The 23,059-nt window shown below is 38.4% G+C and overlaps 1 protein-coding gene across 1 annotated transcript in view; it reads right to left on the reverse strand.

Moving 5' to 3' along the window:
• SEMA3A (semaphorin 3A) overlaps positions 1-23,059 on the reverse strand; it is a 340,089-nt gene that overhangs the window by 114,594 nt on the left and 202,436 nt on the right. Inside the window, exons 5-6 of the mRNA XM_089685956.1 lie at positions 21,485-21,578; positions 7,847-7,966 (exon numbers count right to left, since the gene is read on the reverse strand). Of these exons, the coding sequence (XP_089542082.1) occupies positions 7,847-7,966; positions 21,485-21,578 (214 nt within the window). The remainder of the gene's footprint in view (positions 1-7,846; positions 7,967-21,484; positions 21,579-23,059) is intronic.

Raw genomic sequence — 23,059 nt, forward strand, 5'->3', positions numbered from 1 at the left:
TAACGCCACAAAATGTCTAAACAAAAACATGTGTGTGTTTTTACTCATTTTACAAACATTAGATAGTTTTTCATCTTTAACGCATCATTAACTTAACAACAGAACTTTGAAAATGCTTTTTACATGGTTTATTAAAAACAATAAAATAATGGCCAATTTTCAGACTGATAGAGCTATTGAGCAGTTAATTTTAAACTACACTTGTCAAAATGACTTCCCTGAACTGAATTCCCAGATATTTTCCTTGAAAAGATTACAGTCCTCACTTGTTATTGTGAAGTGATCTTTTGTGGAACAAATTAAAGATTATACAGGGAAGTGAATCAGAAAAAGGAATTGATCAAGACTGCAATCAAGGGGTCAGAGGTTACCTGAAGCCTGATAGGTGCTGCTTGTCATCTTTCTGACTTTATACACCTTCTGAGAGCACACTGACTTAAGTCAAGACGTTGCAAGGAAGTAAATGTCAGGCTTCAGGTGACTTGGACCTCTTGACAAATGGGTCTGGGATCTGACAAAGTAAGTAAATATAAAAAATGGAGAACTATAAATCTTAAGTGAAAAGTAAACCAGCATCCTTATAGTAATTAAAGATTGAATATTGAGATCATGAGTCCAGTTGTAACTGCTTCCTTTAGAGCAAAAAAATCACTACTTAATTATCTCCGAATGAAAATTGCTGCAGTCAACTAATAAAACAGTGAAGATTATTGCTTGCAGACATGGGGTATAATATTTTTTATGACAATTATAACATTACTATTACTTCTGCACAGATTTACAAACAGAATTTACATGATTGAACAACAACAGTTTGGCTGTTGTACAACCTGCTGTAGCTTGCCAAACTTTATTTTCATCAATGTATACAAACTATCATAAAAAAGTGAAAATAAATGTTACTACTTACAGAACAGTAGAATGTAGGATAACAACAAAAGTTCTAAAGCTGTCCATGGATGGCTTGGTGCAGCCAGGGGTCTGAATGAAAAAAACAAACATTTCTCCATCCATGCAAGCAAAGTGGATGGAGGAATCCCCCCCACCAGATTCTGACTCAGGAAACAATGATCAGTTGCTGCAGCTTCTGATTGATAAAGGTGATCTGGCTTGTCTATTCAACAGATATTGATCTATTGATTGACTTCTGTCGTATGGGGACAATCATACACAAATCAAAATTTAGCCAGTCTGTGCTGAAATGGCTGAATTTCAATCCATCTATGGCCAGCATTTATTTTTTTTTTTCCTGCAGGAACCTGGAAAGCATTACACCCATGGGCAGTGAATCAGGTATGTAACAACAGGCTTCTGCAGACAAGCCTTTCAGCTTTATGCCCATACTCCACACAGGCTGTGTGCTTGAAATCTGCAGGGCTTGTGAATGAACTACGAGAGCTCTCATCATCACCCTCACAGTTCATTCAAAACTGCAAGCTATCAGGGGTGGCTGGCGGGAGGGACTTGTAGTTCATTCATTCACAGGAAACTGGATGCAACTGTGTGGGCAGAGCTCCATAAAGCAACACTCTTTTCAAAAAGTTACAGCGGGTGCAGGGAGAAGATCCCTGCCTGCTGTCACACTTGGGGAGGATTTTGGTGGAAATAGCAGCAGAAGCTGCAACATGTTACATGTTTCAGCCTAAAAATGGGTGGAACATGTAACATATTCCAAAAGGTGAACTTAGCCTATAAGTCTCTGTAAAAGCTGCAGTTATCTAAAAGAATACAGTAGCACAATAAACAATGGACAATGTTCAAAAGCGAATATGTTTGCACTTGCTGTTCACAGTATACAGGCCATGTTATTTATGTACAGTATATAGCACCAAAATATTTTGCAGCATTTTTCAATCTGAATAAATCACAAACAAAAACATACAAGAATTATCATGCATTTGTTACAAAAGATGCATGTGGACTACCATCTCTGTCCTCCTTCTCAAAAGTCCAGTTGCCTAGCTGTGAATACTTTGATTATTTGTTTTTTAGCTGGTGAATTTTAAGGGTCTATTCATACCAGTGAATGTGCTATGGTCCACATAATGGAAGTGTTGGTGTGAGTTGAGTAGGATAGGTGGATAGTTGTTACAAAATATTGCAGTGTTTACATTTTCCCTTTATTCAACTTTATTTCACAACAGCACATGTGATGCATTGCAGTGTGTTTACATGCATTGTTGTGTGTTGTGTAAAAATGCAGACATGCTGCATTTTGCACAATGCACAGGAACACACATGTGCCATGTGAACAAAGCACTTAGAAAACCATTGTTTTTTAATATGTCCCTGTGTTGAGCCTGCATAAATCAATGCTGATCAACGTAGCTCATTAAACCTGATGTGAATGAACCCTAATATAATATATCAGTCAATGATCCAAAAGGTGAGAAGGCCATCAATAGCTTACAATTTAAATAAAATAGAGGAAATAACATATGAGGAACAAGTCTTTACTTATATAGCGCCGTCAATTTACACAGCACACACACACACATATATATATATATATATATATATATAGATATATATATATAGATATATTTGTATCAGTCCCTGACCCTCAAGTAGTGTGCAGTCTAAGGTCTCTAACTCACATTCATACATACTAGGGCCAATTTAGATAGGAGCCAATTAATCTACTAGCATGTCTTTGGAGTGTGGGAGGAAACCAGAGTACCCAGCGAAAACCCATGCAGCCACAGGGAGAACATGCAAACTCCAGGCAGATGGTGCAGTGGTTGGGATTCAAACCGACAATAATGTTATTTTGATGCTGCATAAACCAGTCAATCAGTTAGGTGTGATAACTCAGATAAAGCACAGTTGAGTCAGACATTAGTGAAAGGTGACATTACTTGCAGGAGCAGTAAAATGTCTGATAATAAGTAAATAATAGCAGGAAAATATAGCCTGTTATCATGTGAGAAGTGGTGATATGTTCTAGGATAACTGTGAAATGTGGTACCTTGAAACATTCTATTCCTTTATATAATGTACATTAAGGTTGCTTGACATTGCATGACATCACTGCCCTAATTAGTAGAATTATTACAGTCCCTTATTAGGACTGCACCTAATAAAATAAAAGTTCAATGTGGTGGTCTGACTGAAGATGATTTACTGAAGGTGGTAAGATTTATATCTCTCAATCATTGATTTTTATAGGACTTACCTAAATGTAGAACAGGATAATGAAAAGCAAAAAAAGTTCAAACCAGAGTGGCCTGGTAATATCGGGATAAAACAAAATGTACCTGGCAAGGTACTTGTAAAAAAAAGATGCTACCCTTTTTAAAGATTATTAATACTGAAATTGTTTATGTTGCATCTCATAAGGGTATAACTTTTCTTCACATATACTGTGACAAGGAAAATAACATTAATTGCGTGCCCAGACATATGGACCAGGCATCACATTTGAATTACGGAAGGCGTATCCAACAGTCAAATCTCTTTAGCATCTTTTTTTGTAACCAGTTAATGAATGTAGGGATAATTTGCATATCATGTGGGGTTCCATTTGCCGCTGTATTGTATACACACACAGTGCAGCAAGAATCAAGTGGGATGGTCAAATTCAATGGACCATAGGGCTCTTCTGTCTTTCTGTTACTATAGTTATTTCAAAGTTAACCTTCATTGCTGCCTCTCCATAGCAAGAGAGTTTCCTTCAATTTGTCTTCAGTAGATTGGAAAAAACGGCACTCCAATGCTGCAATGGCTTTTTGTAAAGCACACACTAATCCGATTGTTTTTCCATTCTAAAAACTTTAGGTCAGCTATCAAGCTGCCACCAGAAACTAATTAATTTGCAAATGGGCCTTATTTTCACAGAAGGAGATCTTTACAAAGCTATGTCAGTTAAGCCAGTCACACCATAGTGACATGTATTGTCATGACATCTTCCTTCTGGTAAGATTCTTAACTTCCCCCATGCATATGAACTCAAATTACCCTATCAAGAGTAAATCTCTATTGAACACCAGATAAAAGATCAATGTGGTGGTCTGAATGAAGATGATTTACTGAAGGTGGTAAGATTTATATCTCTCAATCATTGATTTTATTTGTATTTCTTATGAGCCAACTCATTATTACTATTTAATAACATACAATCCTTGTTAGCCATTTGCAACATAGCCTAATGTTTTCAAGTACAGTTGGTGTGTCTAAGTGGATATTGGTCAGACTGACAATGCCAAGCAATTCATTAATATATTTTAGTAACCACAGACATTTTTTAAAGAACATCAAAAAAGCAGTGGAAAAAGACAAATTACAATTAATTGAATATGATTTGTAGTAATCACATGATAACACTGATAAGACAATATCCTTTCACAACGACTAAGAAGAAAGAAAATCACTGCTTAGTTTGACCACACACATAGACAAGGTCAACCTGGCATTTAACATATAACTTGCATTTATTACAATTAGGTAAAGAAGATAGATTGAAGCCACCTGTAACTCTTTAAGTTTCAAAGTTTAGAGGATTTGCATCTAAATGCCAGACAAATATAAAAGGGACATTTTAATGCAACTCTTTATTCATTAATACAGATTATTTTTTTTTTTATTATTGTAAGCAGTTTAAGTGCCAGAATTTGATTGGGTATCACCTTCTCCCAGTCCCTGTACAACAGGGCTCAGATTGGGAGAGGAAAGCAGCACGAGGAGCATGGTGATAAGAACAGAAAGCAGAGTGACAGACAGATGAACTCATCACTATGCTGCTTCTTGTTTGCTGTACTTTTACAGTCTACGGGCAGGGAATGGGGACCTGTAAGTATTACATAAACTGCAAAAAAACTCCCAGCCTGCTAGTGGCTGTGTTTTATTGAAGTTCACCTTTTGTGTATATCAGATGAATATTGAAATTTGGTGTGCAGTATAGGACCAACAATTGGTCAGTACAGTTAGCAGTTTTGTAGAGTCCATTATAGCCTTAAAGCCAAACATCAATCTAAAGACTTTCACTCACATGTTTTTTCTTTCATATTTATTTATTTATTTCAGGTACTTATATAGCGCCATCAATTTACGCAGCGCTTTACATATATATTGTACATTCACATCAGTCCCTAACCCTCAAGGGACGTACAATTGAGGGTCAGGGACTGATGTGAATGTACAATATATATGTAAAGCGCTGCATAAATTGACAGCACTATATAAGTACCTGTAATAAATAAATAAATATACTTGACTTTCTGGCAGCCTAAGTATTGAAAAGCTACCACTCCTCTCCTTTCCATCCCAGGGAAGTATATACGTGCTTCTACAGGTGACTTCCTGGACAAAAGTGACCCTGTGGTGCCAGGGTCCTTAAAAAAATATTAGTTATCCTCTTTTTTATTGTTTTTCTGTAATCTTAAAGTTTGAGATGTTGTCACATGCTTTTGTAGGTGAAAATAAACAGATTGACCAAGAAAAAAAAATTACCTTATGTGCTGGCTTGTTCAGTGTTGCTGTTTTACAGATATGACTGTGAGCATTGTACAGGAAGATTTAATACTGAGCAATCAGGACTAGCTGCCACTATATTTTTTCTAGAACTCTGTCACTGTGTAGGGATGAGCTGAATTACCCTAGATTTGGTCTGAGAGAGGGTTCTGCAGACCTCAAAGAACTTTGGATGCTGAAACAAATCCCTATTGAAATGAATGGAAGCTAAACTGGTCAAAACAAAACTTTTTCTGGACTAATAGGCAAGGGGGTGTTAAACAAAATAGCATGGGATATGGTCACTGTCCTGGGGATCATGCACCAATGCAAAAAAAGTTTTAAAAAACTGTTCTTGGAGCTGCTGTTTTTACACAGCACACTGCTACATTGCTTACATCCAACTTACACCCCTTATTGCCATAATAATAATAAATGTTAGGCACACACCTCTCAGAAAAAAAAGATAATGACAGGCAAGTACTGCTCATGGATGCTGCCCTTTCTATGTAGAAAATCATTATATTACTGTGTGATAAACAATGTGCACTAAATCACTATGCATTCCCTTTGCAATCCCCATAATTAAATATAAGTGTAATTAACAAACAATTGACACATGGGCCTAAATAAGAGGAATACATGCTGTCCATGGAAGTAGAAAGATGAGCAGGTCCTGCAGCACAAAATAGTAGTATGGCTGCACACAAAGTGGCAGAATTAATCTAGCCACATCAACTACAGAAGGGCTGATGACATAAAATCCCACTGGAAAAAAGTTGCTGCCAAAGTACACTTTTCTTGAGGCCACCTGTGAAACACCAAGTACATTTTTAACCACTTGGCTCAGCAATGTGAAATAATGCTACAAGCTTGCTTCCAGGTTTGCGGCACTTCCCCTGCTGACCTGAGCTGTGGTTGAACACAGCAGGATTTTGTCAGCAGGTCACGTCCAATGATTTATGGCCTGCTGATCAGCTGTGTCTAATCACAGCACAGGACCCTGTGTTTACAAACAACACAGGACTCTGTACACAGAGCAGAGATCTGGCTGTTTCTTCTCCCTGTACAGCAGGCAGGAAAAACAGCCAAATCTTTTAGTAAGGCAGCACATATCACACACATTACACTTGTTAGGCACACAGTTAACCCTTTGTTTTCCCCTTAATGTTAACCCTTTCCCTGCCAGTGTCATTAGTACTATGACAATTATACAGTATTATATCTGATAACTGTATTGGTGTCGTTATTGATGTCAGTTAGTGTACCTTTCAGCCAATGTCAGCTAGTGCCAGATTGCCCATCACACTATAACAGTTCCACTATAAGTTGCCGATCACCCTCATTACCGGTATAACATCATAGCTGCATACATTTCAGTATATATACCATAGTTTGAAGACACTATAACTTTCGCACAAACCAATTAATATACACCTATTGGGATCTATTTTTTTTTTTTAACCAAAGACATTTAGCAGAATACACTTTGATCTAAATTTATGAAGAAATTAAATTTTTGTTTTAATTAGACAAGTTTTATAACAGAAAATGTTCTTTTTTTTCAATATTTTCATTTTTTTCATCTATATAATAAAACATTTTAAAACTCAGTAGTGATCATATATCGCCAATAGAAAGCTCTATTTGTGTGAAAAAATATATATAAATTGAATTTGCTTACAATGTTGCATGGCAGACCAATTGCCAGTTAAAGTAGCACAGTGCTGAATAGCAAAAAAAAATGCCCTGGACATGAAGGAGGTAAAACCTTCCAGAGGTCAAGTGGTTAGGGCATTACCTAAACCCATATCTCAAAGCATTTTTTTTAGGTTGCCCTCAAAGCTACATTAAAAAGTCCTCTTCCACCGTATATTTATTTTTTACATTTTCTTTTTTTTTTTTGCAATAGCAGAGGTTGTCCATCATAGTACCAGACTCCCCATGTTATTTGTTTAGCAATAATGTACCCAGTAGCCCCACAGGAAGTCACATTTGCCATGAAATTTCTACTTAAGTTGAGTTTGCTGAGCAATTCAGTTTGCAACCTTTTGTATGGATTCATTGAACCCTTGGTGAATCAAACCTCATCCCTAGTTGTGATTTTGCCAGCCTTGCTTAAATAGTTAGCCGTCACTAAAACTCAAAACTTAAACATTCTTACCTCTAGACATTCCAAAAATAGCATGTAAATGAACATCCTAATGGTCTACAATTATCTCTTTTTCAGTAAGTTTCAGTTTATTAGTTCTTTAAGATTGAATAAAGTGTATGAAAAAGATAGGCAACTAAGCATTCAGATGTTTTTTTTTATTTAACAATGCTGTATAGCTCATTCCAAACCTAAAATCTAAGTGTTTCCACATCTACTTTGATTTATAATAGGTGTTCTGCTTACCATTTAACCATCTGGAGTCATGCTGCTCTGTTCTAATTGGATGATGATTTCCAAGCGTGCGGAAAATAGCAAAATCTCTTCCCATAAAATCTGCGGCAGTCCCAGAATATAGTTCCCCATCTGTAGAATAAAACAAAATTTGCCCAATTTTATTTTTTTGAACCATTTAAATTATATTTGTAGCAAGTCTTGCATGGCTGCACACTGACTTATACCCAATCTAAAATAGGTACAGGATACTAAATATTCATTGCTGCAATCTCCTTCACACCAGATGTTTGGTAACTTTTTATTGTAGTCTGAACTGTGATATCCACTGTAGCATAAAGAACTCGGGTAAATGTATAAGAACCAACTTAACCTTGAAGTGCCACAAAACACCAAATAAAAACTGATCCATGTAATGTCACTTGTAACGTTCACAAATGGCAATATCAAACTTTCCATACTGTAAGCCCACATCTGTATGGAGCTAACAGTGCACAATATCAGAATTTAAAGATATCTCTATGAGGTCTTCTGAAGTAGTGTGTCTACTGAATATCATGTTTTAAGATGATTCACATTTCGGATTAAATGGTAGGATTTAGTAAGGTGTGAGGCAGGGGGGGACTGACAACTCATGGGGCCCCCGGGCAATAGGGGATCATGGGACCCCTATGTCCTTGCCCACACTCAAAAAAAGCCTATGAAAAAGGTACCAGGGGCATTTCATGGGGCCCCCTGCTGACCTCGGGCAGTGACCAAGTGCTCGAATGGTCAGTCCGCCCCTGGTGTGAGGTTAGGTGAAGAGCAGAAAAGAAGTTTTGTTCACAAGATTGGCCCTTGAAGGTAAATCACCTCATTTCACATATCAGTTCATGTCTGCTCACTGCACTTCACCTAAATCTCCACTTTAATAAATCAGGATGTTAAAGTGAATTTTTGAGAATGTAATAATTGGGGATATCATTACTGATTCTGTTCTTATAGACAGTACCTATCCTTCAATCATTTGTTTCTATATATCTATTCTCCATTGTCAACTTTAAAAATAATTTCAGACATAAAACACAATCACAGAATTTGAGATCAGATTAAAAAAATGTCCAATTGTTCTCTTTTTCTTCAAGTATTCTGCCATTATAGCATATAAGTGAAAATCTGTGATTTGAACATCGGGGGCATTGCTAGGGTCCTATGAAATTTGAGAAAGCCCTGGGCACCTTGATGGAAATGGTTTGGGCTTATAGCAAAACATAATGAAAAACATAAGACGGGTTATTTCTCGTGTCTCCCTTCACCTGTATCCTTTCTGTCTCCCCTTTCTTTTGTCTCTTTATACATTCATGTAACAATCCACACAAATCCATTAGTCCTCTGTGTACAGTTGACCAAGGCCGGAAAAACTTGACACTCAAAAGGTAACTTTCAGCACTACCGCTTTTTCCAGACCTCATATTGCATATCCCTAAATAAACCATACAGTAACACGTTGATAATTGAGGATGTCTTTCAAATTGTTAAAAATATCTCTTTGGGTCAGATCTGGGTCTAATATAGTTTTTTTACTAAAATAAAAAATAATAATTGCTCTTTAACAACCATAACTGTATTTTAAATATTTATTGAAATTAAAATCAAATGCAAAATCATTGTGTTAAAAAAATTAAAAACTGGATAAACTACATGTAAGTTCAAACGCACATATTTCATAGAATTTATAATCTCATTGTGAAAGTTTAAATCAGAGAAAAAACACTATACAGTATCTCTGCAATACGTGCACATTTTCCCATGTTTTATCCTATTAAACGCTCAGCAAGTACAGGAAAATACCCGTTGAACTGCCAGAAATTAACTCAGCTCTTACGTTGTCTCTAAATCTGGCCATACATGGATCAAACTTCGGCCGGGTCAAATTTTGATCCATGTATGGTCAAGGAGATTGCCCAGTCTAATTTTCCCTGCTCGATCAGTGCCGCCAGCTATAGCCACCAGGGCTAATCACTGTATTCTGATGGTTTGCATACAGTTTAATCGGTGTATATTATACTTATTGTGAGCTTCATGTAAACATAGAAAGCAGGAAAATAATAAAAAATGCAAAATTATCTAATTCCCTAAAGGTTATAACCAACATAATGTAAAAGAACTTTAACCACTTGCTGACCGCAGATATCTGAATGACGTCCTCCCAGAATGCACCCTTCCAAGCGCCCCCGGGGGCGTGCACCCATGGGAGCGCCCCTGGCGATCTCCATGATCACTGTGTCCTATGGACACAGTTGATCACATGATGTGGTAAAAGGCCAATCACAGTGACCTTTTACCACATGATCAGCCATGTCCAATGACACAGCAGGTCACCGGTAAATGCAGTTGCCGGTTATCGGCTGCACTTTCCTCACGTTGTCACAGGAAAGTACTGCTGATAACCAGCAATTATCAGAGGACAACTTGGCACTGGTCATCAGGGCACTGATCATCAGTGCCCTGATGATCAGTGCCCAGGAGTGCCACCCACAAGTGCCCATCAGTGCCACTCACCTGTGCACAGCAGTGCCACCCACCAGTGCCATCCACCAGTGCCCAGCAGTGCCACCCATCAGTGCTGCCCAGCAGTGCCACCAGCCAGTGCCGTCAGTCAGTGCCACCTATCAGTACCACCCATCAGTGCTGCCTATCAGTATCAGAGAAATTACCTGTTTGCAAAATGTTATAATAGAAACAAAGAAAAACTTTGTTTTTCCAAAATTTCTGCACTTTTTTTGTTTATAGCTCAAAAAATAAAACACCCAGCAGCAAGTACATACCACCAAAAGAAATCTCTATTTGTGTGAAAAAAATGATAAAAATTTCATAAGGGTGCAGTGTTGCACGACCGTGCAATTGTCATTCAAAGTGCAACAGCGCTGAAAGCTGAAAATTGGCCTGGTCAGGAAGGGGGTATAAGTGCCTGGTAGGCAAGTGGTTAATAAAAAAAGTTATTACTAGTGGGGAAATTGATAACATCTCACAGTAAAAGTTCAGCCTAGATTGAGGTATGGTTGTCTACAGGACCATACCTGAGAAGATGGCAGTATTTAGTGCAATGAAGACTTTGGGCACCTAAGAGAAGTCCCTGGGTGTGAATGCTTAGCAGCTCCACTGTTAACAATGTGTTTATAAATCTTTGCCTCCACAGCAAATTTGTATACAGTGTAAGGACTTCTGGATATTGCTCATTTTCTGCCCACTGCAGACAAAGTGATATACTAAAACTGGAGAGTGCAAAATCTGATGCAGCTGTGCATGGCAGCCAATGAGCTTCAAACACCAGATTGTTCAATTAAGCTTTGCAAGGAAATAAAAACTAGAAGCTAATTTGTTTTTGTGCAGAGCTGCACCAGATTTTTCACTTTCAAGTTTTAGTACATCAACTCCAAAGTGTATGTCCAGTCAAAACATTTGTTATTATTGGATAAAGTGAGGGATAACAAGAACCCCTGACAGGATTTGCTGATATCCATGGCATAACTACAGAGATTTACCTTTACTTCTTATCCTCCTTACAACTTTTTACAAGACAAGAAGCAAGGATAAAGACCACAGACAACAAAGACACAATTAAAAATGCTTTTCTTTTAATGTAATGTTGACAATTAAAGACTCAGCAACAACACCTTAACTAAGTAAGCAATAATCTTTTGCATGTGTTAATGCAGGCAGCCATTATTTTTCATTTTGCGAAGAGCAATGCTAAGTGTTTCTAATACTGGAACCCTTCAATATTGCCTTCTAGGAGGACACCCTAAAAGATCTAATCCTCACCCAAGCAGTGCATTGGGCAGCAAGAAGCAATTTAAATTCAGCCTAACTTTTCCCATATCAAATACATCCTATTCTGCTGAAAAATCCCACACATGGAACACTGAAATGATCAGAAGTTGTTTAGGTCTTTATGAATAAACCAATACACCATAAAAAGGATGTGCTATTGTTATAAGAATTCAAATCTTTTCATCACACACACACCAGGACCATTTCAGCATATGTCATTTAGATGTAGCAATGTAGAGTGAAGTATGAAATTTATGCATGTCAAATTGCATGAAAGGCCAAAATTGTTTAATTTTTAGGTTTAAAATTCAAAAACACCAAAAATCAATAAAGGATTATGTATGCATATATAGTTAAAAAAGTAAAGAGTGTAAAAGCAATGAAGTATAGCAATTGTATAACAGTAAATAGGGGCCTGGAATTAAATGTATTTACTTCAAAGATTACAAGTGCTATAAATGATTCTGCTTGCTCAGCATGAGGTACATGATCAAAAATGCACCAGCACTGCAGTCTTCCTAACAATTCGTGTGTGGGTTCCACTGTGATGTACAAAAATACCCTTAATTACAGGCTTGCCTGGGTAATTTTAAGGAAAAAAGAAAAAAAAACTCACTAAAAACTTTAAGTAGTAAAGTGACTTTGATGTTTTGCTCAACCTTTATATAACCTTATCCCTGTTTTGTTATCACTTACTCTACAGGCGCCTGGGAGAAAAAAAAAAGAAAGAAATCAATGAAACTTAAATGAAAGGATCAGTACACCTTCCAGTTCTTTTGCTGAACGGATAAGGTCAGTTAAGAAACGGTGCTTGACTCCAGCACACTTGTTCAATAAAGCAAAGGGCAATGTGAAAAGTGTAGTAGCCCATAGCAACCAATCATTTCTCATTGATCTAACTGCACTAAACTGAAATCCGATTGGTTACCATAGATATTTGTAATATGCAAGATCGCTATATATATATATAATATTTTTATTTCTTCCATCATGCAAAGCTGATGGAATAAAGGGTGTAATATGAAATAGTTACATTGTGTCACCAGGCACTTTTAATTTTTTTTGCATATATGAGAATATAAGCAACTTATATCTATAATGTAAACAGGCAGATTGTCCAGCATTGTGTGGGAAAGGATAAACCTTTACCCTGCTCTGGAGAAGAGGGAAGCCCAGCTGTCATAGTCAGTGGACTCTCACATTGGATTGTAATGATCTGGCCAGATATTTGATTAGCTATGTGCTGAAGAAAATTTATGTGCGAGTGTGTGTGTATTATATTATAGAAATATATTCAGTTATGCTCTGAAGAAAAGAACTATATCATGTCAGATAGGTGTTCTAGATGAATGCTGTAAAAGAAATTAGTAGAAAATTGAATACGGTTTTTAAAACAGTAAAGGGGGTCTTGGGTTATAGTCCATGTTATGGGTGTATACGAACATATCTGGTCTTTAAAACTGCGGGTCCATGACCAAAGTAAAAGCATACATTACAAAGAAGAACCCCTGACCCTCTGCCTGGACAGTGCTGATTGGCCCTATGCTGATCACATGCACACTCCCAAGAACAAAAGACCTCTCTAGAAGTACACACCAAACTGAGCATGTGCAGAGTGTCCCTGAGGCTGTGTTCTATCAGGAGAGGAAATGGAAATGTGGAAGAAGGTGAGGATCAGAGAAGACCAGATCAAACATTCTTTTTACACATTAACCTCTTAAGTTCCACAGCTCAAAAAGACTGTATGTGAACACACTGCAAAATATATTCCCATGGGCAACAAGTTTAAAAGGCTAAAAATCAAACATACGTGGCTTACGGCCAAAGTTGAAAAAGCTATAGATAATAAGAAAAGAGCTTTTATTAAGTATAAAAATGAAGGAATACTATCATCGTTTAAACATTACAAAGAATATAACAGAATATGTAAAAAGGAAATAAAGGCCGCAAAAATTGAAGAGGGATGACAGATTGCAACAGATAGCAGGACAAACCCTCAAAAACTCTTCAAATATATTAATAGTAAAAAGGTACTGTCTGAGCATGTAGGCCATTTACAAAATAATATAGAGTGGGTGACTGGGGACAAAGAGAAGGCAAATTTATTAAATATCTTCTTCAGCTCTGTGTATATAAAGGAGCATTGGGGAGCCCTTGTCCATAATGAGCATGGTATTGACACAGCCCCAGATGATCCACATTGGCTCACAATTGGCATGATCTAGAAATATTTAGAGAGAAAAAAAGGTGAATAAAGCACCTGCAACTGATGGCATACACCCACAGGCCCTTAAAGAATTGAGCTCTGTCATTTCAAAGCCATTGTTTCTAATGTTTAGGGACACTTTAATGACTGGCATAGTACCGCTGGATTGGCGTAGGGCCAATGTGGTGCCTATATTTAAAAAAGGGTCAAAATCCTTACCAAGTAATTATAGACCTGTTAGTTTAACTTCTATAGTTGGGAAGATACTGGAGAGCAGGGGCGGACTGACCATTTGGAAACTCGGGCACTGCCCAAAGGCCCCGGGTCAGTAGGGGGCCCCATGAGAAGCCCCTGGTACCTTTTTCATAGGCTTTTTTGAGTTTGGGCAAGGACACAGGGGCCCCATGATCCCCTATTGCCCGGGGGCCCCATGAGTTGTCAGTCCGCCCCTGCTGGAGAGTTTAATAAAAGACCACATAGATGAGTTCGTGCTCGAAAAAAATATTTTAAGCAATAGACAGCATGGATTCATGAAAGACAGAAGTTGTCAAACAAATCTGATTTCTTTTTATGAGAAGATAAGCAAAACCTTGGACAGAGGGATACTTGATATTTGCCAAAGCATTTGACACAGTTCCCCACACGGCTAATATGTAAGGTAAAGTCTACAGGCTTGGAAAAATCCGTATGTAAATGGATAGAAAGCTGACTAAAAGATTGTATTCAGAGAGTAGTGGTTAATGATTCATACTCTGAATGGTCTAGGGTTGTCAGTGGTGTACTCCAAGGTTCAGTGTTGGGACCCTTACTTTTTAATACATTTATAAACAATATAGGGTCTGGGATTACAAATACCATTTCAGTCTTTGCAGATGACACCAAGCTGTGCAGTGGAATAACATCCTTACATGATGTCTCCAACTTACAAGTTGAATGCACTGTTTAACTGGACAACTATGCAGCAAATGAGGTTTAATGTTGATGAATGTAAGGTTATGCACTTGGGGGCTAAGAATATGCATGCATCATACATACTAGGGGGAGTACAACTGGGGGAATCAATGGTAAAGAAGGATCTGGGGGTTCTGGTATATCACAAGCTGAATAATGGCATGCAATGCCAAGCTGCAGTTTCTAAAGCGAGAAAATCCTCTCTTGTATTAAAAGAGGTATAGACTCCAGGGAGCGAGAGAGATATAATATTACCCCTGTAAAAATCATTAGTAAGACCTCATCTGGAATATGCAGTTCAGTTTTGGGCAACAATTCACAAAAAGAACATTGGGGAACTGGAGAAAGTACAGAGAAGGGCAACAAACTGATAAGAGGCATGGAGGAGTTCAGCTATGAGGAAAGATTAGAGGAACTGAATTTATTCTCTCTTGAGAAGAGGAGATTAAGGGGGGAAAAGATCAACATGTGAATATATACAGTGGGGATCGAAAGTTTGGGCACCCCAGCTAAAAATTTGTATTAATGTGCATAAAGAAGCCAAGGAAAGATGGAAAAATCTCCAAAAGGCATCAAATTACAGATTAGACATTCTTATAATATGTCAACAAAAGTTAGATTTTATTTCCATCATTTACACTTTCAAAATAACAGAAAACAAAAAAATGGCGTCTGCAAAAGTTTGGGCACCCTGCAGAGTTAATATCTTGTACTGCCCCCTTTGCCAAGCTGAGACCTGCCAGTGTCATGGATTGTTCTCAATCATCGTCTGGGAAGACCAGGTGATGTCAATCTCAAAGGTTTTAAATGCCCAGACTCATCTGACCTTGCCCCAACAATCAGCACCATGGGTTCTTCTAAGCAGTTGTCTAGAAAACTGAAACTGAAAATAGTTGACGCTCACAAAGCTGGAGAAGGCTATAAGAAGATAGCAAAGCATTTTCAGATGTCAATATCCTCTGTTCGGAATGTAATTAAGAAATGGCGGTCATCAGGAACAGTGGAAGTTAAAGCAAGATCTGGAAGACCAAGAAAAATATCAGACAGAACAGCTCGCAGGATTGTGAGAAAAACAACCCAAAACCCACGTTTGACTGCACGATCCCTCCAGAAAGATCTGGCAGACACTGGAGTTGTGGTACACTATTCCACTATAAAGAGATACTTGTACAAATATGGTCTTCATGGAAGAGTCATCAGAAGAAAACCTTCTACGTCCTCACCACAAAAATCATCGTTTGAACTTTGCAAATGAACATATAGACAAGCCTGATGCATTTTGGAAACAAGTTCTGTGGACCGATGAGGTTAAAATTGAACTTTTTGGCCGGAATGAGCAAAGGTACGTTTGGAGAAGAAGGGGCACAGAATTTAATGAAAAGAACCTCTGTCCAACTGTTAAGCATGGGGTTGGATCAATCATGCTTTGGGGTTGTGTTGCAGCCAGTGGCACAGGGAACATCTCACGAGTAGAAGGAAAAATGGATTCAATAAAACTTCAGCAAATTTTGGATGGTAACTTGATGCCATCTGTGAAAAAGCTGAAGTTAAAGAGATGATGGCTTCTACAAATGGATAATGATCCTAAACACACCTCGAAATCCATGGGGGATTACATCAAGAGGCGTAAACTGAAGGTTTTGCCATGGCCTTCACAATCTCCTGACCTCAACATAATTGAAAATCTATGGATAGACCTTAAAAGAGCAGTGCGTGACAGACAGCCCAGAAATCTCAGAGAACTGGAAGACTTTTGTAAGGAAGAATGGGCAAAGATACCTCAAACAAGAATTGAAAGACTCTTGGCTGGCTACAAAAAGCGTTTACAAGCTGTGATACTTGCCAAAGGGGGCAGTACAAGATATTAACTCTGCAGGGTGCCCAAACTTTTGCAGACGCCATTTTTTTGTTTTCTGTTATTTTGAAAGTGTAAATGATGGAAATAAAATCTAACTTTTGTTGACATATTATAAGAATGTCTAATCTGTAATTTGATGCCTTTTGGAGATTTTTCCATTTTTCCTTGGCTTCTTTATGCACATTAATACAAATTTTTAGCTGGGGTGCCCAAACTTTCGATCCCCACTGTACATCAGTGGTTCATATAGTGAACTCGGTGTAGAGTTATTCACCCTGAGGTCATCACAGAGGACAAGGGGGCACTCTTTATGTCTGGAGGAAAAGAAATGTAATCTCCAAACACGGAAAGGTTTCTTCACAGTGAGAGCTGTGAAAATGTGGAATAGACTCCCTCAAGAGCTGGTTCTGGCCAGCTCAGTGGATTGCTTTAAAAAAGGCCTGGATTATTTCTTGGATACACAGATTATAACTGGTTACTAACATTTATAGGTAAAGTTGATCCAGGGAACATCCTATTGCCTCTCGGGGGATCAGAAAGGAATTTTTTCCCCTGCAGGAGCAAATTGGATCATGCTTTGCTGGGTTTTTTGCCTTCCTCTGGATCAACTGTGGGTGTAGGATTATAACTTTTATTTTTTTTTTAATGGTTGAACTGGATGGACTTTTGTCTTTTGTCAGCCAGACTAACTATGTAATTATGAATGCAAATCTGTGCATCCAGCACAACCCCTCGCAATCCCCCTTTCTAGCACAATTAGCCCCCCCACCCCCTCCAATCCCCCTCTCCTAGAGCAAATCCCTCCCTATCCCCTCTCCTAGCACAAATCCCCCCCAAAGCCCTCATCCCTTCTCCATGCACAAATTTCCCTGCCCAAATCCCCCTTCTATTATAAATCCCCCCCATTTCCCCCTCCTAACACAAATCCCCCAATCCCATCTCCTAGTACAAATATTCCCCCTCCCAGCACCAATCATCTTCCTTCAATACCCCCACCTTGTACAAATTCCCCTAAATCCATCCACCTTACCCAAATTCACCCCCTTCCCTTTTAGCACAAATACCCCAAACCACCCTCCCCCCAAACCTCCCTCCTAGCCCTAGCACATATGCCCCATTCATTATGCTAGCACAAATCCCCTCCCCCCCATCATTCTCATTACCCCCATTACACTTTCAAGCACAAATAGCCCCCCGCACACACACACAAACCTCTCATGTCAGCAAAAATTATTGTTACCTCTCCCCTCCTTTCATTGTGTATAGTTCCCCTGTCCTGTAAGCTCCCCTCCCTGAACTTACAGGTGGGGAACCAGGTAGAGCTGCAGGCTGTGCTGTACTCTCACTCCTGTCAGTGGAGTGATCCTCCATACAGCAGATGACACAGGATCACTCTTGGATCAGGCTGTACACAATTTGATTACCTCCAATGACAGCTCATCTTTCAGCAACAGGGAGCCAGGGAATGAATCAAACATTGAACATGTGGATGTAATAGTGATCCTGTGTGGAGCTTTGTGGAGGATCACTCGACTGACAGGAGAGAAGATCACAGCCCGCACCTCCCAGCTCTCTCCTGTCATTTTTCCTTTGCAGGCTCCACTGCTCCAGGCTGCTCTCCCCTTGTTCCAACCGTGAGTGCGTGGATGTGGGAAGACAGTCATTGGCCAGACACAGCATCCAAAGAAAGACCAGCCTGGGGGGACAACTAAAATCTGGGGGTGGTGGTGTAGCCCATCTCAGCACCCCCCTAGATCAGACCATGGTGGAGAGTAGGGAAACCAGTGGCTGCAGCTACGCCCTAGGTGTCAGTTTGCCCTAGACAGCTGCCCAGTTTGCATAGTGGTAACAATGGCCTTGGGTGGCAGTTGATGTCTAGATATCATCTAGAGTGTAGCTGTAATAGATGAATATTTTGATTCAATGAACCAGTACTGATTTAGATAATAGTGCTAATGATAATCATTAAAAAAAAAGGTTGATTCCTCTTTGAAACGTTCCATTTCACCTTGGAAGAGACTTAAAATTGCATGAAAGTTTGAGGTTTATAGATGTCATGAAAGCATGTCAAGGGATTCATATGCATACATGATTGAAACAGTTAACACTCCATGACTGAACCTATCAAAACAGCTTATAAGATGGATTGCAGAATATGTGCTTTGCCACAGTTTTGTCAGTCAGAATTGTGTGCACTCACTAATATAAGCTGTAAGGTTGGAAATGTTAAACATCAATTTACACAACTCCTTGTCAGTGAACTTTAATTTCAAACACAAAGCTGGTAGTTGACTCAAATGATCCTTGCAGGAAACCAGTCTGTACTTATTAACTGTGAAATATTCTAAAGAAATGATTGCCATCTCAAGCAGGAAGGTCAACAATCGGCTTCAAGGAAACCGTCTGTGGAATGGGTGAATTACAAAACCAAATGTAACTGGAGAACAGATGTATTCTCACTTACACATAAAACAAGATACATTGTAGAGACCAATAATAGCTACATAGGCAAGTGGCAACATACTCTAGAGAGGAAAACAATAAGGCTGTCTTCAGAAAGTCAGCTGTTATCATTTATTCATTTTTTCAACAACACTTTTTTACAACACAAACTAGCTCCCAATTATGAGCGTCACTGACCAATATTGAGATCCACCTAGGTGGAAATAAATTATTCTGGCAGTGTAAAGTACTTTTTATTAGACAGAGAGATTTTTCAAGTCAAGCAAGCCATAGATGGTTCGAATCTCAGCCGGTTCAGCAGGACCTGCTGAGATTTAATCCATCTATGAGCAGGCTGACTGTGTTGATGAGGGGAATTGAGCAATCTTCTTTCCTGCAACCATGGGAATTGCATCATCTATGGCCTACTTTAGTGCCATGTGAGCAAGCACAATCCTGCCTGATTGGGCTCAGTCATCTCTTGCAAACATAAGAAGGTATCCCCCCCCTAGAGGTCATTTTTCTCTATGGCCATCCTTAGTTTGAAGGTACTCAAAGATAGCTTATGTGATGTGAAATATGTGATATATATGCAATATATATAAACATTTTACTTGATAAAATTGTCATGCAGGGATTGCCCATTATGAGCATGCCTCTGTAACAATTGTCAGTGTGATAATGTTGTTTTCAGTCTAGCTTTCAAGCTCTTAACTATCTGGTGTCATAGCTGATCATATGTGCAGCACCATAGCAGCTGCAGATGTAAAGTGAGGCTAAAATGGCTTCATTCCTGACTGCAAAAGACAAGGAAAGGTTAATTCTACTTTATGGTCATGATAAACTTGTGCATGTGGACAAATTCCAATATGTAACTTGCAGGATTACCTGGCTGGACACCTGCAGACAGACAGGAACAGACAGAACAGAAGACTGAGGGCTGGTTCACACCAAAACACCATGTGGGAAAGGTGCATTGCCTGCCCGTTTCCCGCACCACTTGCAAGAATGTGTGAGTTCTAATAAATTGTTAATGGTACCCCAAATGAATCTCGCAAACACAATGCGTTTCCAGGCACCAAATTGCATGGTACTGAAATTCTTATTTTCTCATTTCTAATGAATGGGCTGCAAAACTGGGCTGCACCAGAACACGAGGGAAATGCATGGGAGCGCACACATTCTAGTGTGAACTGGCTCTAAGTGAATAAAGAAATACTTCTTCTGAAGCTAAAGCCAGCACAGGTCAGAAATGCAGACAGTGGCTGAGGCTCAAGGGTCAGTAGAAGCTAAATCTGATGCATGTACAAGCATGAGAACAGAGCAACAAATAGAAAACAGATGAGGCACAGGTGAATAAGGCCAAATGAAACATTTATCAGTCTTGAAAGGAAAAATACACCAGATTTTCGTTGTTAAAGAAGAAACACCAAACTTATTGATAAATTAATAAATATCAAAAAAATAATATAACCAATGAAATGTAATAGAACAATTTATGGTTTGTTTTTTTTTGTTGTTATTAAAGGTCACTGCCAGATTTTGCTGATATCTGTGCCCCACGCTGGTGTTTTCCAATGTTCTGCTGTATCACATGCAGAAGGGTTCTAACCCCTGTCCACTCTATCTGAAACCAAATAACACCTCCCTTTAATGGGTCAACCCAGATTACTCTTCCTTTCATAGCAATCCATTAAAAGCAATATGCTGCAAGAAAATTTAGACTGCATAGGCTGTAAACACCCAAGGATGAAACATGACAATGATCAAAAAATGCAGGAATACATCAGCAGATATTTTTTCTCTTAATTTTATACTTTTATAGGTCAGACGTCAATTCCTTTGAAATGTAGTAGAGTGACCTAAAACAAATAATTCAGACAATGCATCCCAAAATCTGCAATGAAGCAGTTTTTTTTATACAGCAGTTTCACAAAATTCCTTCTAAGGACTGAGCATGTCTAAACAACAACTGAAATGAAATTGTTGCTAATAATGGAAGTTCCAATAAATATAATGGTTTACACACTTTTTCCACCAATGACTTTGACTGATGTTTACTCAATAAACATATTGCAATGTAAAATGATGTGTGTGTTTTATTATCAAGGCTTTGATGATAGTCAGACCAAATCTTAGGAATGGTTTCATGTTTTTTCAAAAACTTATCACACTACAATTCCCTATAAATAATACATTTGTAAACATAATTTTAACTGAATGAAAACTGATTATCTATAGACATCAATGGCATAATAATTATAGGGTACATTGTATTATAATTTAATTTAAAGCATCCTGGAAAAAAATGAATCATAACCACAGAGACGAACAATGAATGAGCTAATAATTGTGTAAAAAAATCCACTTACATACTCACCAATTAGAATGGAAGCAGTTAATAGTTTAGGGTCATATGGACTCTTCCCTCTCCCATTCTCAAAATGTGCATCTTCAAGCTTAAATATGTTATCCTGTTAAGAAAAATCACATTATTTAACAAATATGCCATATTCTTCAAAAAAAAATAAAAGTTCAGTCTAAGATATTGAATGTACCAGAAAAGAAACTGCCTTTTTAGTAGAACCAACATTCCTGGCTGCTTTGGACAGAGGAAAGGTGAAAATGGTTGCTATGGAAGTGCTGCACATTGCACATCATCACTGCTCTTTGTGCTGCCTTTCTAAATAACACTAAACACTCTCAATGTGTAAATTATTCATTGTTAAAAGGCAATACACATCTTGTCGATATGTAAATTATGTTTACAGTGTTAATCTAACCTACATGAAATTATTACTCAAAGACGGCCCTTCTTATTAACTTACATATACATATATGTCCCTCTTATTCACTGTTCTACAGAGTACTGGTGACAATTTTAGAAGCAACAAGTAATCATAATCATATTAATGTACTCTAGGCAGAATACCAGACTTTAAACTAGGAACAAGTAATAATAATGGTTTGGAAACAGCAATTATTCATGAGGACTGGATGACTTGTGATGCAGAACAGTATGATGTGCAAGTATATTTTTGAGATAGTGAATGACATTGCAACAACTCTACAAGATAGTCAACCTCATTGTAAGTTACAAAGAGAGTTGGGGGTTTATTTACTAAAGCTGGAGAGTCCAAAATCAGACTCCCTTCTGCATAGAAACCAATCAGCTTCCAGGTTTCATTGCCAAAGCTTCATTGAACAAGCTGAGGTTAGAAGCTGATTGGTTTCTATGCAGAAGGGAGTCTGATTTTGGACTCTCCAGCTTTAGTAAATAAACCTCTTGGTGTCAGCTGACTCTGAAACAAATAAGTAAAGTTAAAAGATAGTAATTAGGGACACTTGCTTTACCTCCAGTGAGTTGGCTCAGGCTACAGGGCACTGACATAGAACCTTTTCAGCTTCAAAGGGAATGAATTCTTAAAACTAGTAGGCAGATTGAGAGAATGGCAGGCCCATAGATTAGTCAGTGGGTTGCATGAAAAAAACTGACTTGATTCCTCCATGTACACATTCAATGCTGATGGGGGAATATTCCCCACTGAGCTATTGTATTCTGACAGTGGCAAGACTTCTCTTCCATCAGAATACACTCATCAGCATCACAGGCTATAGCACAGATCGAAATTCTGCCGGTCCCTGATGAACTGGTCAAATTTTGATCCATGTATGGTGTATGGTTAGCTTAAGGATGAAGTTTGAATCAAGTCCAAATGACAGCTCCAGAGTCCATGAGATTAATATAAACAAAGGGGTGGGGTATTCTGGGTGACTTAATTGACCAAATATGTACATGACTGTATTAAGTCGGTGGCATCATGGGTATGCTCGGTGATATAATTGACCAAATATGGTTATGCCTATATTTGGTCATGCACTTAGTCTATTTCCAGCTAAGGGCCTGGAAGCTGTCATTTTCAATAAGCAGTCATTGGGAGCAGACATGTCAGTG

The sequence above is a fragment of the Staurois parvus genome, unplaced genomic scaffold (genome assembly GCF_062004578.1).
Source record: "Staurois parvus isolate SC_StPar_1 unplaced genomic scaffold, SC_StPar_1.0 ptg000019l, whole genome shotgun sequence".
Taxonomy (NCBI): Eukaryota; Metazoa; Chordata; class Amphibia; order Anura; family Ranidae; genus Staurois; species Staurois parvus.